We start from the raw sequence: 14,564 nt of genomic DNA, 5'->3' as shown, positions 1-14,564 counted from the left end.
TTCTCAGCCAAACCGCTACAGGCAGCAGTGAGGGATAATATGATCTACAGTGAACTGCAGTTCTTATTAGCCCTCACCACTTCCTATAGAGTCTTGGCTGAAGGAATTTTAGGACAGTGATATCTGGAAGGCCATAATTTGTCAATTCATGGTCCAAATAATGAATCAGAAGGGCATCCAAGTGCTGGTTTGCTCTATACACATCACATTGCTTTCAATCGAAACAGGGCTAAAATATGAAAATGTCAGATGCAGTCTAATCTGTATCCACAAGGAAGGTAGAATAATTTTTTTTTTATCCATCTGTCTTCACTATTTGGTGTCCACAGTGTGCTGGCCTTAGATTTGAGAATCATTGAAATGGAAGACTAATCAAAGTTATACCAGTTGTCAACTGGCAGATAAAACTGGCACAAAAGAAGTCACTTTTTTTTTCCAGACTCAACATGAGAGAAGGGAGAACAGGGATTTGTATTCTTTTTCCTCTTGTCTTCAGTTTTTTCCTTGTCAGTTTAAGCATGTACTTCCAATCAGTTTCTTTCCCTTTCCATGAGAACCTTATACAGGTGTTGTTGCTGCATATAGGCTTTGCAAAAGGAAGGGTTCCTGTCTCATCCTCCCTGGGAAGCCTGTTCTGTTAGTGAAATCTTCTTTTTATCATTTGTACTTTGGAATGAAATGGCATGTTAAAAACATGTTTCTTAGTATTTGCATAGCTTAAAAGAATTAAAAATGGACAGATGGAGATCCCCACTTATGAGAACATATTTCAAATTCATGGAGTCATATTGGAATCGGTGCTTTGGCTGCAGGGATTTAAGTGAAAATATTTTTCAGAGTTTGTCTGTCATGCACTCAGTATTTTGTTGATGATCTCCCATCAATTCAGCGGTTTTCAAACTTTTTGGATTTAGAGCCAGAATAAGCAATGTGCAGCTCTGGGACCACTGAGTTCTCCACCACCACCCCTTGCTGTTGTTGCAATCTGGACCGCTCTTTTTATAGGAAAGAAAGAAAAAGAATGCCTCTTGTGAAAGTATCCAGGAGAAACAATATGGCCCCCAAGGGATGCCAGGGCAAAAATGGGCCTCAGACCCACCATAGTTGCCTACTCCGGCTTTAGAAGGTTTGACTGCTCAGGAAATTCTTTATATCTGCCACTGAATCTTTTTCAGTATAGCATATTTGCAGGTGAAGTGGTTAGAGTCCCACTGATATTAGTGATATTGACTGAAAAAGGGTTGAGTACCTATATGTTTAGATCTTATTGGTCATTTCAGTGATATTTTGGTGTGCCAGTATTTTGGGAATCTTTGAAAGAAGAGTTTGTTGTTGTTGTTGTTGTTGTTGTTGTTAACTGCCCTTGAGCTGACCCTGACTCATGGCGACCCTGTGGACATCTCTAATTTCCCCTACCCTGCACTGCTTTTCTCAGGTCCTGTAAATTCAAGCCTATGATAGAATGAGTCTGTCCATCTGGCATATAGTCTTCCCCTCTTTCTGCCTTTCTAGTATTATTATCTTTTCCAACAATTTATACTTTCTCATGGCTAAAGTACGATAGCCTCAATTTAACCATCTTGGCTTCCAGGGAGATTTCAGGCTGGATCTGAACAAGGACCTATTTGTTTGTCTTTCTGGTTGTTTCCAGTATTCTCAGCACTCTTCTCCAGCACCACATTTCAAATGAGTTGATTATGTTCTTAATGCTTTTTTCACTGTCCAGGTATCATTTGCATACCTGGACATACCATGAGGAATACATGGTTTGGACAATTTTAACTTTAGCGTTCAGTTGTATCTCTTTAATCTTTTGGATCTTGTCTAGTTCTTTCATAGCTGCCCTTCACATTTCTAGTCTTCTTATTTCCTATGGCTGCAATTGCCATTCTGATCAATGTTTCATCCTAGGCCTGGGAATTCCTTAACTATTTTGATCTCCTCATTGTCTAGATTGAATTGATTTATTTCTTCTGTGATCATTATTTGTATTTCTTTATGTTCAGAATTAATCCTGCCTTTGCACTTTCTCCCTTGACCTTCCTCGGTAATTGTTTCAAGTCTGTTATATAGCAAAGCATCAATTTTGAATTTCTGTGGAGTAAACCCAACTAAATGCAAGTAAACTTTGTTAACTGGCCTCAATTTGTTTCTGAAGAGCAGGCAGTAAAATAAATAAATGGTGACCCAGTGAATTAGAGACCCTCAAGTCACCCTGTGAACAACCTTCCTCAGATCTTGCAAACTCAGGGCCATAGATATCTTGAGTCTATTGTCTTTTCTAGTGAGTCATATCTTTTCATGATATATCCAAGGTAGGATAGTCTCCATTTAGTCATCTTGGCTTTCTAGGGAGAGTTGCAACTTAATTCGCTTTATGTATGATCCCTAGTGTCTCTTCCTTTCCTAAATTCATCTGACATTTCTTGCCCAATATATGGAAATGCATTTGTTGTAGGATTTTGAGCATTACTTTGCTTGCATGGGAGATTAATGCAGTGGTCTGTGGTTATTACAATCCCTGGTCTACTCTTTCTTGTAGATGCATATTTTACTGTAAACATAGGATTTCTGAAAAAAGTAAAGGGTTCTGTACTTGAATATTATGTAATCAGGCACAAGATTATTAAGATTTTTGAATTTCTTAAGAGACATTTAATATATTACCTATGAGTGATATCAAGAACAACAGAACAGTGTACTGCAAAATCATTCTCTGCTTACTCACAGGGCATTATTTAATTAACCTCAGGAAATGGATGCTAATTTGAACATCTCAACTCTATATTCCTTAATGTTTAGTACATCTAAATTTTCTGTTCATCCACCTTCCATTTCTTGCCAATAGTGTTGCACTTTTCTATAATTTTGGAAAGTCCTGGAAATCGGACCCAGGAATAATTAAAGCCACAGAAGAACAAAAGAAAAAGGTAAAAAAGTGACTTGGTTGATAGATGCTTATGATGATGATAACAACATCGTTAATTTTCCTGCATAGATCCTCACAGTATGGTCTAGTTAAAGGAATCCTGAGAAGGGGCCACTCAAACAATCAATATTCTAGAAAGTAATAATATAAAGATATAATTATGTGACCTTCTAGGCAGTGTGTCCAAAGAACTGATGCTAGTGTTAAAGAGGCTGCATTCAGAACCTACTTCACCTTGTACCTGAAGCAAGGACTGACTTCCAGGGATGTGGAGAATTGCACTGGCCTTCTAACAATGAAAATCTCGAATTAAAGCAGAGGTGTGGAGTACTATCTCTATAGCATAGCCCAGACCAAAGAATATTGGCCAAAGAATCCTTCACCAGATGTAGCTTCTAAGCTCCTATCAAAGTCAGCTGCATATAGAACATATTGTGATCAAGCAGTAATTACAAATGCAAAGGGTGATATGCTGCTTATCAAGTAAAACTGCATGTCAGCGGCCCTACTCCAGATTGTTTAGTGATCCATCCCAGCAGCTTAATATAGTTATTTCAGAGCTTTGGGGGCAAGAAAAAGTATTGCAGAACTGAACAAGATAACTCCTGTAAGTGCATAATAGTGGTATTAAGTATTGACCCAGAAGGTAGACTATAATATTGAAAATGGAACCCAAAAACATCCTGTGCTCTAGCTGTTTTGATTGCTTGACATTTAAGCAGCATAAGCATGACTAGTCAAAGTTTGAGATGATCTATCTGTGAAGTTGTTCACTTTGTGTTACAAAAATTGAGATGCTGTGTGTAAATTCAATTCATTAAAAATCTTCCTTGTTTTGTTTCTCTGCAGACAATAGTCGAACTTGCAGAGACAGGAAGTTTGGACCTCAGTATATTCTGCAGTACCTGTTTGGTAGTATGCTTTTTTGCTTACATGTAATTAAACTATAAATTTTAATGTCATGTCTGATTTTAGAATTAACATATCCTTTGAAAGAGCAGGTATTTATACAGAATATAAATGAATTTTTGTTAACTAAGAATAGAAAGCCAGTTTTTAGGAATATACAGTCAGCCCTCCTTATAGGCGGGCTTGCCTTCTGCGGCTTTGAGCTTACACGGAAGGCAAGCCCCAGCAGAAATAATGGGGCATATTACGGGGCTTGAGCATATGCTCTTTTCCATTCCAGACCCCCCTCCCCCCGCATATGGTGGACTGCAGTTTGTTATCTCTCACTTAGGACAGAGAAAGCAATGTACCCTGCTGTTGAAATGGATCCTGAAGAACACAGAGTCTCAGGTTTTCTTATTTGGGCTTTCATCCTAGTGTACAACAAGTCTGTTTTCTATGGAACCATATTGGAAATAAGATCAGTAGGATTTAGTTAGAAAATAGGACTAATAAAAGCCATAATAATATTCAGTACAGACATTTTCAGCTTTGCTTCATGAGAAAAGAAAGCTGAAATGGAGTGAGAGAGTAGTGGCTTTCTCTGTGCCTCTCCGTGTGTAGTCATAGCACTTCCATTCTCCTTCCTGTGGGAGATAGTCATAAAGGTGTGCCTTTAGCCAAATAGATTTTCCCAGTGTGACAAAAGAAACACTTTTACAACCCATCATACTCTAGAAAAGAACAAAAGTGCTAGGATGGAATGTGGGAAGACACAGAGAAAGCCACTACTCTCCTACTTCATTTTGGCTTTCTTTTCTCATGCAATAAGGCCCTTTTGATAGTTTGCCACTCCAGAATTTCAAAAAAGGAGGAAGATAATGGATAGTAATGCAGATGCACTGTAGATGGGAACAAGCAATTCATTCTGTGTTAATTTTGCTTCCACCCCTCCCAGGTCTGTTCCTTCCCATTACCACCCTGCCTTTGAGAATTCTGAAAGACAGGTTAAAATTTGCACACTCATTTACACTCATTTTGTAAAGGATACTAGCCTGATAGACCTTGATAGGCCTTTTTGAAAAAAACAAACCATAGAGTAAAACTTTAAAAACCCTCCATCTGGACAGCCATTTTTTCTGCACAAGTCACTGAGGAATAAATATTTAATCATCTCTTAAATGGGCAGCAAATACATAAAAGGAAAGTTTCATAGATATGCAGCTTGTCTATACATCTCTGTGTTCCAGCTCAAGTGATGGTATGTGCAGTGCAGGAAAGGTCAGTTCAGTCAAATATGAAGTGAACAATTTCACTGTCTTTGGGATACAGTATGCATTCACCTTCCACTACCACAATATTCAGCAGGTACCATTGCAAAAAAAATTCTATTAATTTTTTAGAATTTTGTTTTGCAGGGGTAAGGTATCTGTCCTAGTAGACGAGGAACAGGGACTGCACCTGGAAGTAGTAGTTTCAAATTGGGTCCATTCCAAACACCTTACATCTATTTCAAAGAATATCTTTATGGCAATATAGACTTTAAGTGCCACTTCTTCTTGGCACTATTTATGTGTTGTTGAATTGTGAACTTCAGAAGTATAGTAAAAAACAAAACTGACAATTAAAAAGCTTAAAGTTAAAAAGTAAAGGTACTAAAAGATCAGAATTGGGTATTTCCTGGTGCATGGTATTACTATCAGTTTCACTCTTGTTACTTGTTATTCACACTGTTCATATTCCACTATCCCTTCCATCACACAAATATTTACATTATTTAGTACCAAATATAGTACAGTAGTATCATTTATAGAAGACTGACTTTGAAATGTACAGTTCAGATAAATGTTGGGTATGCATTTGGAGCACAAGTTATCAAAATGCCTCTATCAACAATCTAGATTAATTTGCAATTTGTAGTTGTAGTTATGAACATTTTTACTGGATAATTTGTAGCAAATGTAGTTAAATGGTAATGTGAGGAGTACAGAATAAATACCAACATTAGTTTTTGCTACTATTTTTTTCTGTCAATTTTATCTTGTCTAAACATCTGAATTGATATTATGGAATAATAATACAAGAAATACAAGAATTATGGTGATCTGGTAGTATGAGATTAAAGTCTAATATCTAAATTCAAAGAACAAAGCAAAAAGATATATGATATGATGAATATGTGTATTGTTCTGTTTCTGCTAAGAAAAAGTGTATTGTTCAGTTTTCACTTTTGTAAGAAGTGAATATGGTATATAGAGCGAGATCAGTATTCAGTTTATTTTGGCCATACTGTTAAAGAAATCTTGGCAGTTTTATATAGGTCTGAATTTCATTATAAAGTTGAGAATGTTAGCAGAGGAAAACAGAGCTCTGTTGCTTTTTCAGTTATGCAGGCAGTTACACATTTGTTCTTGTGGTCCTTACTATGCCTCTCAGCTGAAAACTGCATTGGATTATGTCCTCAAATAGCCCAGAAATAGATGTCCATGAACATAACATTCTTGCAAGCTAGTTGATACCAGTGGATTCTGGCTATAATTGTCAATATATAGGGATGGGAGTTTTAGGCCTGTTACAGACTGCCAAAATAAAGCTGCTTCGGGTCTGTTTGGAGGTATGCTATTTAAATGATGGATGGGTCCTAAGAGTCCGGAGGTCACGCCAAAGCCACACTCCATTCCTAAGCACTGGAGTGCAGCTTTGGTGCAGCTTCCGGATTCTTCGGATGCATGCATCATTTAAACAGCATACCTCCAAAGAGTCCCGAAGCAGCTTTATTTTGGCCGTCTGTAACAGGCCTTAGTTTGTATTTCAGGTACAAATGATTTTATTTGCTGATAAATATACTGCTTCAAAATAATGAAAAATAATTTTACTGGGGCTATCCATTAAGTAAAAAGCCATTTGACATGATTTAGTGAATTCAAAGACATAGCCATGTTAATCTGGAAAATTAGTATGCAAAGAGATCTTGTAGCAACTTTGAGACTAAGGGGATTGACAGACCGCACCCCTTTGTAGTAGTGTCCTGCCACCCCAATTTAGTGCCGGATCGGGGCTGTGGCCACCGCATGCCAAAGCCTCGATCCGGCACTTTGCTGGTGCTAAAAGGATGGTGCAAAATGCCACTCCTTTTAGCCCCGGCAAAAAGGTGCCCTTGCTGCTGCCATACTGGCTTTTTGATGCTCCTTTGGCACAGCACATTTAGACACTGTGCCAATGAAGCACTGTGATGCCCCGTGCCATGCAGTTGGGCGCCTGGCATGATGTCAGCATGTGGGCGGCATGGGGGCAGCTGGCGTGCATACGCCACACCTCCACACCATTCCCCAGGTCGGCGTATAATGCTGGATTCTTTAGCCCCTAACTGAAAGAAAGCGGTTGGTAGCATTAGCTTTCGTATACTTGTCTCCTCAGATTACTCTACATCTGTGGAAGTAGACTTTGGAGTCTATGAAAGCTCATGTTGCCAGCTTCTTTCTTTCCATTAGTCTTACAAGATTCCTTTACATAAAGATTCAATGAATTGTTCCTGTATTCTGCACTAGAGCAGTGACTTGTTGAGCCTTTTTCTATACAGAATATATAAATTATTATGCTCATGAGTAATCAGTTGATCTTTAGAAACTAGAATGGCAAAAATCCCCATGAACCTTCTTTACTTGCAGATTGTATAAAATCATTTCTAAAAGTCTTATTGATTATAAAAGGAGAGAGGGCTGAGGAAAATTCTAATGCATGACTGCAGAAAAGAAATCCTGTGTTGTATTGTAATTATGCCACTCTATATCAGGCATTATAACTGGAGCTGGGGGGAAGGGCACTCAAGTGCAGTCCTTGGGATAACCAGTGAGCAAGCCTTGGCAGCACTTCTAAAAATTTCAGCTGAGAAATCATTCTCTAACTAGAAAAAAATACATCAAAAGACTTTAGAATACTTTTTGAGTGGTGTCCCCTTACCTCAAAACTCTCTTAAACAGCAAAACTGGGAATGACAGTGTCACTTCCAGTCTGGAAGACCATGTGTAGCCTTCTCCAGGCACTGGAGTATGTCTTACACTAAAATTAAATTGAAGTTGTTAGTTTTTACAATAAACTCTTCGTATCAGTGGATTGCCTCAGCCCATATATTCAGAGGTGGTGTGTGTATGCGGATGCACATGCATTTCCACTATTAAATAATACAAGGTGTGATTGTCTGCATTTTTGTCATCCATGGGTCCCCTCAGAACTGAATCCCTGTGGGTGGGAAGATCCTCTGTACTAGAAAAACATAGTGTCATTGGATTTAGAATACAAAGACTGACCATCCTCAAAATGTCTTGGAATACATGAAGTAGACTAGAATGAATAAATATAATAATGTGTACAAAATGTAACACATATTTTTATCAGTAAAGCTTTATTACAATGTTTGCACGTTAAAATCTATTGAAACAGATACGGAAACCAGTGAGGTCCAAACATTGTGGTGTCTGCAATCAATGTATAGCCAAGTTCGATCACCACTGTCCATGGGTCGGTAACTGCGTAGGTAAGTACTAATTAGTGAAAGAAAAGTCTGTTCAAATGAAATGGATTACAGTCCACAAACGTCTGTGCCAGATAAACCTTGTTATTCTATAAGATGCCATTGATTCTTTTTGCTATGAAAAACTAACTGCAACCTCCTAGGAAAACAAGTGCCAAAAGTAATAAAATAGAGAGATAGAGCCAGCGAGATGCCTTGAGGGAGCTGAGCCCAAAATCTCAATAGCTATCACAATTTCTTCGGGATACTGAACAGTCTTATTCAGAATGCAATTATTTGTAACATCCTATTCAGTATTTCTGCCTGGAGTCATAAGGAAGGAAAATTTTCAGGTGAGAAATTTGGCAGCATGAGCTTGAAGGTGGGATTGTAAACTGTAGTAATTGTGAAACTTCATCCAGAGTCTGTATGAGCATTTCTGGTGTCAGTATCAGAGTGGCAATCTTTTGCTAATCTTTCCCTACCTCTGCATCTTCTGTGGCCTCTGAAATTCTGGAGTGTTCTAGAACAGTGTGGGAAGTTGTTCTTTGCCACTAGAGATGGGAGGGAATGGCCAAGGATTGCATCTCTGTCTTTTCAGCTGGAATATTCTGAATGGAATTCTGTGTCATTATTGGGAACAGGAAGGAAGAGGGATCCAATCCATTGTCCTTGAACTTTATGATTCAGACTTTTAGAGCCATGTTTTTTGTTGGCATTTCAGAGATGTTACTAAAATTCCATGTATGTGTAAAGGGTGTTGAGTTTGTTTTGGAGACAAAAAGGCCCCTGGGCAGGAGGTTTGCATTAAAATATGTACTCATAACTTTTCCATACATTTGCTTCATACTTGAATACTGTATTTTCCCTTGAGGACGATTTTGATTTATTTGCAAAGCATTTAACAGTGTTCTCTAGTACTGTGGCAGACTAGCCAAACTTCTGTACTGCTGGGATCACTCTCTCTAGTGTCTTGTTAAAATTAAGTTGAAGACATTTATGTTGATTCTTCTTCTTTTTATCTTGTCAGGAGCAGGCAATCATCGTTATTTCATGGGATATCTGTTCTTTTTACTCTTCATGATTTGTTGGATGATTTATGGATGTATCTCTTGTGAGTATAGTGCTAAATGCCTAATTTAACTCCTACGGTAACTGCAGTCTGCATGTTCTTATAAAGATGTTGATGCTGAATAAACAACACATGAATAATTGCTTATTTGGGTTCTTACCACAAAAAGCATTTTCATATTTAAACATTCCATACATTTAAACACACTAGCTCTCTTTGAGCTTTTGCTGGGAAGGGAATGATGTAAACATAAATAGTTTCCTATCTAAATACTAGAAGGGGAACTGTATTCAGATACCATTTTGAAATCTTAGATGTATATTTATATCTTTTATTCCAGACTGGGGAATCCATTGCCACACTAGTTATGCTACAGATGGTTTTTGGACATATATTACACAAATAGCCACCTGTTCTCCTTGGATGTTCTGGATGTTTCTGAACAGTGTTTTTCATTTCATGTGGGTGGCTGTGCTGCTAATGTGTCAGATGTATCAGGTAAGATGTCTTTAGTACGCACAGACTGATTCTTGTATTGCACATTTGGAACACCGTGACATATCTGAGTCTCTGTGTGCTGTTTCCACCCTGATGGTTTTTATTTTTAAATGCAAAGCCTCAAACAAACAAGTTGAAATTTGATTCGTTTTTGAATACAAAATTATATTATTTTTTCCAATTCTCTTTTCATACCTTTGTTGTTATAAATTATCATGAAAAATCGAATCATCCAGGAGAATAGAAAAAAACCCTCAAGAGATATATTGGATGCTACAGTTTATTGTCAGAAGTGTTGCATTTTTCAAACACAGTCCAATTTTAAATCGTAAAGTTTACTCTGGCTAGTTTTCAGCCTGCAAGGTTACAGTTAACATACTATTACGTTTTGGAAATCTGTTTCAGCCTTTTCTGTGTTTTAATAATCCATAATTTCTTGTCTACATACAACCCATATTTATTTATTTAAATATTTTCTTTCTGGTATTTCTGTATAGCCAATCAATATCTAGCGTAATGACCTCTGAGTTTTCATTCTGGGATTTCTTTAATAGTCTATGTGGGGGTGGGGGGATAAGGAATTCTTTTTGGAAGAAATAAATGATAGGAAAACAAGAGGCTATGCTAAATAAACAATTTTATGCTCAGGTACAAAATTATTGCTTGATGCTTGAGAAATAAAACCTTGATTCTAGTGTCACTTTGTTAGTTATAGTTCAAAGCATCCACTTAGTGGTTCCATTGAATCAGAGACTTATTTTGTATGTATGAGCAGTGAAAAACATATGAACACTAGCATGCATCATAGTAATACAATTTCATTTCCACGGATATGTATGAAACTATAAAAAGGTTTGTGAAAATGTACCCTTACCCACTAAACTGAAATTTCACTAGAAGGTCACAGTGCAACTGCAAACTTCTTTGCTCTTCTCTATTTTCCTTTAGATTTCTTGTTTAGGTATTACTACAAATGAAAGAATGAATGCAAGGCGATATAAGCACTTTAAAGTGACAACAACATCCATTGAAAGCCCATTTAAGTACGTATATGAACAGATAATTATTTTTGTGAGGTTTTTGGACTATGTGGCCATGTTCTATAAGAGTTTATTCCTGACGTTTCGCCAGCATCTGTGGTTGGCATCTTCAGAGATAATTATTTATAAATGCATATCTGCCTATATATACAAATACAGTAATGTAGAAGTATAGCCACGTAGAAGTGGGAGACACATGGACAAATCAGTCTTTGCAGTTCGTTTTTTTCGTAAAATGTAGCCATCTTTATTAATGTGGTGCTGATGAGAAAAAGGATTTCAGGAAGAGGCAGCCTCTTTCTTATCATGAATCCAATCAAAGCCCTTATAACTGGGATGGGGAATATGTAACCCTTCAGATGTTGCTGGTTTACAGCTTTCACAGTCCCTCACCATTGGCTTTGCTGATTAGGGCTAATGATAGTTATCAACTTCTGGAGGGCCACACACTTCTTAGCTCAGGACTATTATTTTATTTTACTTTAACACACACAGGAGTACACATGCATACACCCCCTACACACGCACCCCCTCACATGCACATGAAGACTGGCATGGATTTCCCATGTCTCATTTGATTTTGTCCTCTTAAAAGTGCTGCAGAGCGAACTTGGGAAGGGGTATTTTGAAGGAACATAAATGTATCTTAAGGAGTCATATGCCTTTCTCATTAGTTCAGTCAAAATATTATTACTGTAATTATTATTTATGTAACTTGGCTTTTGTTTGTTTGTTTTTAGTCATGGATGTATAAGAAATATTATAGACTTCTTTGAATTCAGATGCTGTGGTCTTTTTCGTCCTGTTATTGTGGACTGGACAAGGCAGTATACTATAGAATATGACCAAACCTCTGGAACTGGTTACCAGCTAGTGTAACACCCACCTCCAGCCTGTGAGCATATCATATCTGAATGGTGCCTGGAAAATTGTTTCTCTCGAATCCACGTCCCTCGGAACAGTAGCATGCTATGAATAGAGCTAACAGTGAATCTTATGGTACCTTCTCTACATCCGTTTTATTAACAGATGTTTAAAAAAAGGACAGAAGTAAACTGCCAATCCTAATAATGAGGAGGAAGATGGAAAAAGGGATTTTAACTGTTCTCTAGGAATTATTCACAAAGACATAGTCACACCATTTTCTTTCTTTTCAACTGCTTTCACAATGGAGCATGAGATTGTTAGAAAAAAACATACTGAAGTCATGCTGTACTGAACTTTCAGTATTTATTTTATAATTTGAACAATTTCATTGGAATTAAAGTTAAATTTTATGCAGCAGTCAGACTTTGGGATCACTGTATTATATTTATTGTAATGGTTTTTTGTATAGATTTGGCATAGTATTAGGTGTACTGAAAGCACATTTAATACTCTGAAGAATCATGCTGTTTTATAAGGGATCCACCTTATGTGTGAAAAGAAGGGCATGGAAGGATGTCATAAAACTGTTATCTGAATGTAGTGGCTGTCTTCTCTTAGAGCTTTCTTGTTTCTGATAGAGGGAATTACTCAGCATAAGCCTTGTGAATAATTGTACGTTCTGGGGGAGAAGTGTTGCACATAAGGAGTTCAGCTCTTCTGTCTAATATAAAGCTCCACTTAAGTGCATGATGATATTTTTAAGATTAGATCACAAAATTAAATATGGCATAATATGCAACAATTTACTCAGTATAGCTAAATGAAAACTGATACTTGCAGTTATTTTAACTGTGGTATCTAAACAGTGGGGATCCACTAATATTGTGTACTTAAATAGTGGGGACCCACAGCCAATGGCGTGCTTTACTACAGTCATTGGATAGCTGGAAAGCTTGAGAAAGTCACAGAGGTGGAACCAAGGAGTTAAAGAGCAAACTGAATAAAAAAGGCAATGACTGTAATTGCATTGGATGCAACTGCTAGAGAAGCGAAGACTACTTAAAACAAATGTGATGGAATTCAGGCAAAAGCAAGTTATAATTTCTCTGTTGCACATGTAAGTGAAAACTATAACAAGGCTTCTTGAAGAATCTGATATATTGGTAAGTGGGAAGACACCCTTAACTTCTCTTCATCTCAAGTTAGCAAACCCAGATATATGTGAAAGGTAAGGAGTGGTATGAAGTCTCATTCCAGAAGAGCTTTTTTTGTTGCTGTTGAATGTGATGCACTGATTTTTCTGTTAAGGCATTTTAATATATTCCTTGTGAATTCTTCACTGCTTCTTTAACTATTGTTTACAGAGACTTGAAATCTGTTTAGTTCTCTTTTTAAGTGCTGTAGCAACATTGTGGTTCGAGAATCCTGTGAGGGGCATTGGGGGAGGGGAACCTTAAATACAGATGATAGAGACCAGTGTAAAGAATGTGTATCTGTATATAAATAATTTATCAAATAGTTTCTCTCTTTGTGAGTGTGTGTGTGCGCGTGCGTGTGTATTAGTATATTTAAACGCTGCTCATTTCATTTTATCCAACCAAAAATAGAAGATATATACTGGGCTTTTATTAATGGTCAATATTGCTGTTAATAGGCACTATACCCTGCAACTTCACTGCATGTTTGATGCTTGACAAAACTAGCATATCCTGTAATATGCAGATTACAGGTATTAAAGCAATCTAGTGGTATTCCCACCCCTTGCCTTAGTAAGAGGAGCAGTGAAACTGTACATAATTGGTGTTCAGTATTTGCAAGTAGACATTTTCTCTCTCTCAATGTTTCTTTGAACACCAGGTGTGCATAGTTTACAAGTACCAGATATCAAGATTTGCAGAAGTGCAACATTAGTGTATCTGAAAATTGAATACTGGAAAAACTCAACTCTATGTCTGAGAGGAAGAAAGCAAAGATAGGCACATACATGGCAAAAGGCCAATGTAGTTGTGACAAAAACAACTTAGAAATGTAAAAAAATATATTGTTAGTACACAATTACTTTTAATTTTGATTTCAAACCTGAAGATGTTTGGGCAGAGTCATCTCTTTCTTCCCTTAAACCAGTTCTAAACAGGCTGACCAAGAAATAAATGCCACTTAGACCAGACCACTTACTGTATATACTCTTGTATAAGTCAAAAAATTGACTCCTCCACAGTTCAATGTTAGTACTGTATTTTAACTCTTATTTTAAAAAAAGGAATCATACACTGGTGAAAGGCAAAGTATAATCTGTCCTGGAAGCACTGACCTTCCTCTATTCCCTCATCTATCCAGCTTTTATGATGAGTACAAACAGTTATGCCTTCTGGAATTTTGTAAGTTCTTTAGGATTGGTTTCGTTTGCTTCATCCTTTAGATCCTTTCTTGCATGGCCCTAAGTTTTACCCTCGATTTATCCACGGAGCATATCAAAATCCATAATTTTGGCTCCAAAATCTGCCCTCGTATACATGAGGTTGACTTACAGTTGAGTATATATGGTACTTCTCAGTAAGTTTTGTTTAGGAGGGCAGTACTTGTATAGATAACTCCCTATGGAAGTTCCACATAATCACATTTATGTTCAAAGTCTCTGCTGAATATATTTCTGTGCTCCAGAAAAATCTGCATATTGACAGTTCCAACTGAGTCCTGTCACAGAAATGAAATCCTGCTTCTGTTTACTCCAAAGACATGCAGTTGTTCCAGGACCTGCCC

At 37.2% G+C, this 14,564-nt stretch overlaps 1 protein-coding gene across 3 annotated transcripts in view; it reads left to right on the top strand.

Annotated features, from left to right (window-relative positions):
- ZDHHC17 (zinc finger DHHC-type palmitoyltransferase 17) overlaps nt 1-14,015 on the top strand; it is a 49,994-nt gene extending 35,979 nt beyond the window's left edge. The window contains exons 11-17 of one of the 3 annotated variants that reach the window (XM_042468712.1): nt 2,806-2,930; nt 3,779-3,841; nt 8,258-8,351; nt 9,358-9,441; nt 9,740-9,897; nt 10,846-10,940; nt 11,678-14,015. In XM_042468712.1, the coding sequence (XP_042324646.1) occupies nt 2,806-2,930; nt 3,779-3,841; nt 8,258-8,351; nt 9,358-9,441; nt 9,740-9,897; nt 10,846-10,940; nt 11,678-11,816 (758 nt within the window). In that variant the 3' untranslated portion in view covers nt 11,817-14,015. Of the gene's footprint in view, nt 1-2,805; nt 2,931-3,778; nt 3,845-8,257; nt 8,352-9,357; nt 9,442-9,739; nt 9,898-10,845; nt 10,941-11,677 lie in introns of all 3 variants that reach the window. The other 2 variants (XM_042468711.1, XM_042468713.1) reach the window with 2 other exon arrangements.
- Nucleotides 14,016-14,564: the final 549 nt, after the last annotated feature.

The sequence above is a fragment of the Sceloporus undulatus genome, chromosome 5 (genome assembly GCF_019175285.1).
Source record: "Sceloporus undulatus isolate JIND9_A2432 ecotype Alabama chromosome 5, SceUnd_v1.1, whole genome shotgun sequence".
NCBI classification, from domain to species: Eukaryota; Metazoa; Chordata; class Lepidosauria; order Squamata; family Phrynosomatidae; genus Sceloporus; species Sceloporus undulatus.
This window is presented reverse-complemented; position numbering and strand designations above follow the sequence as displayed.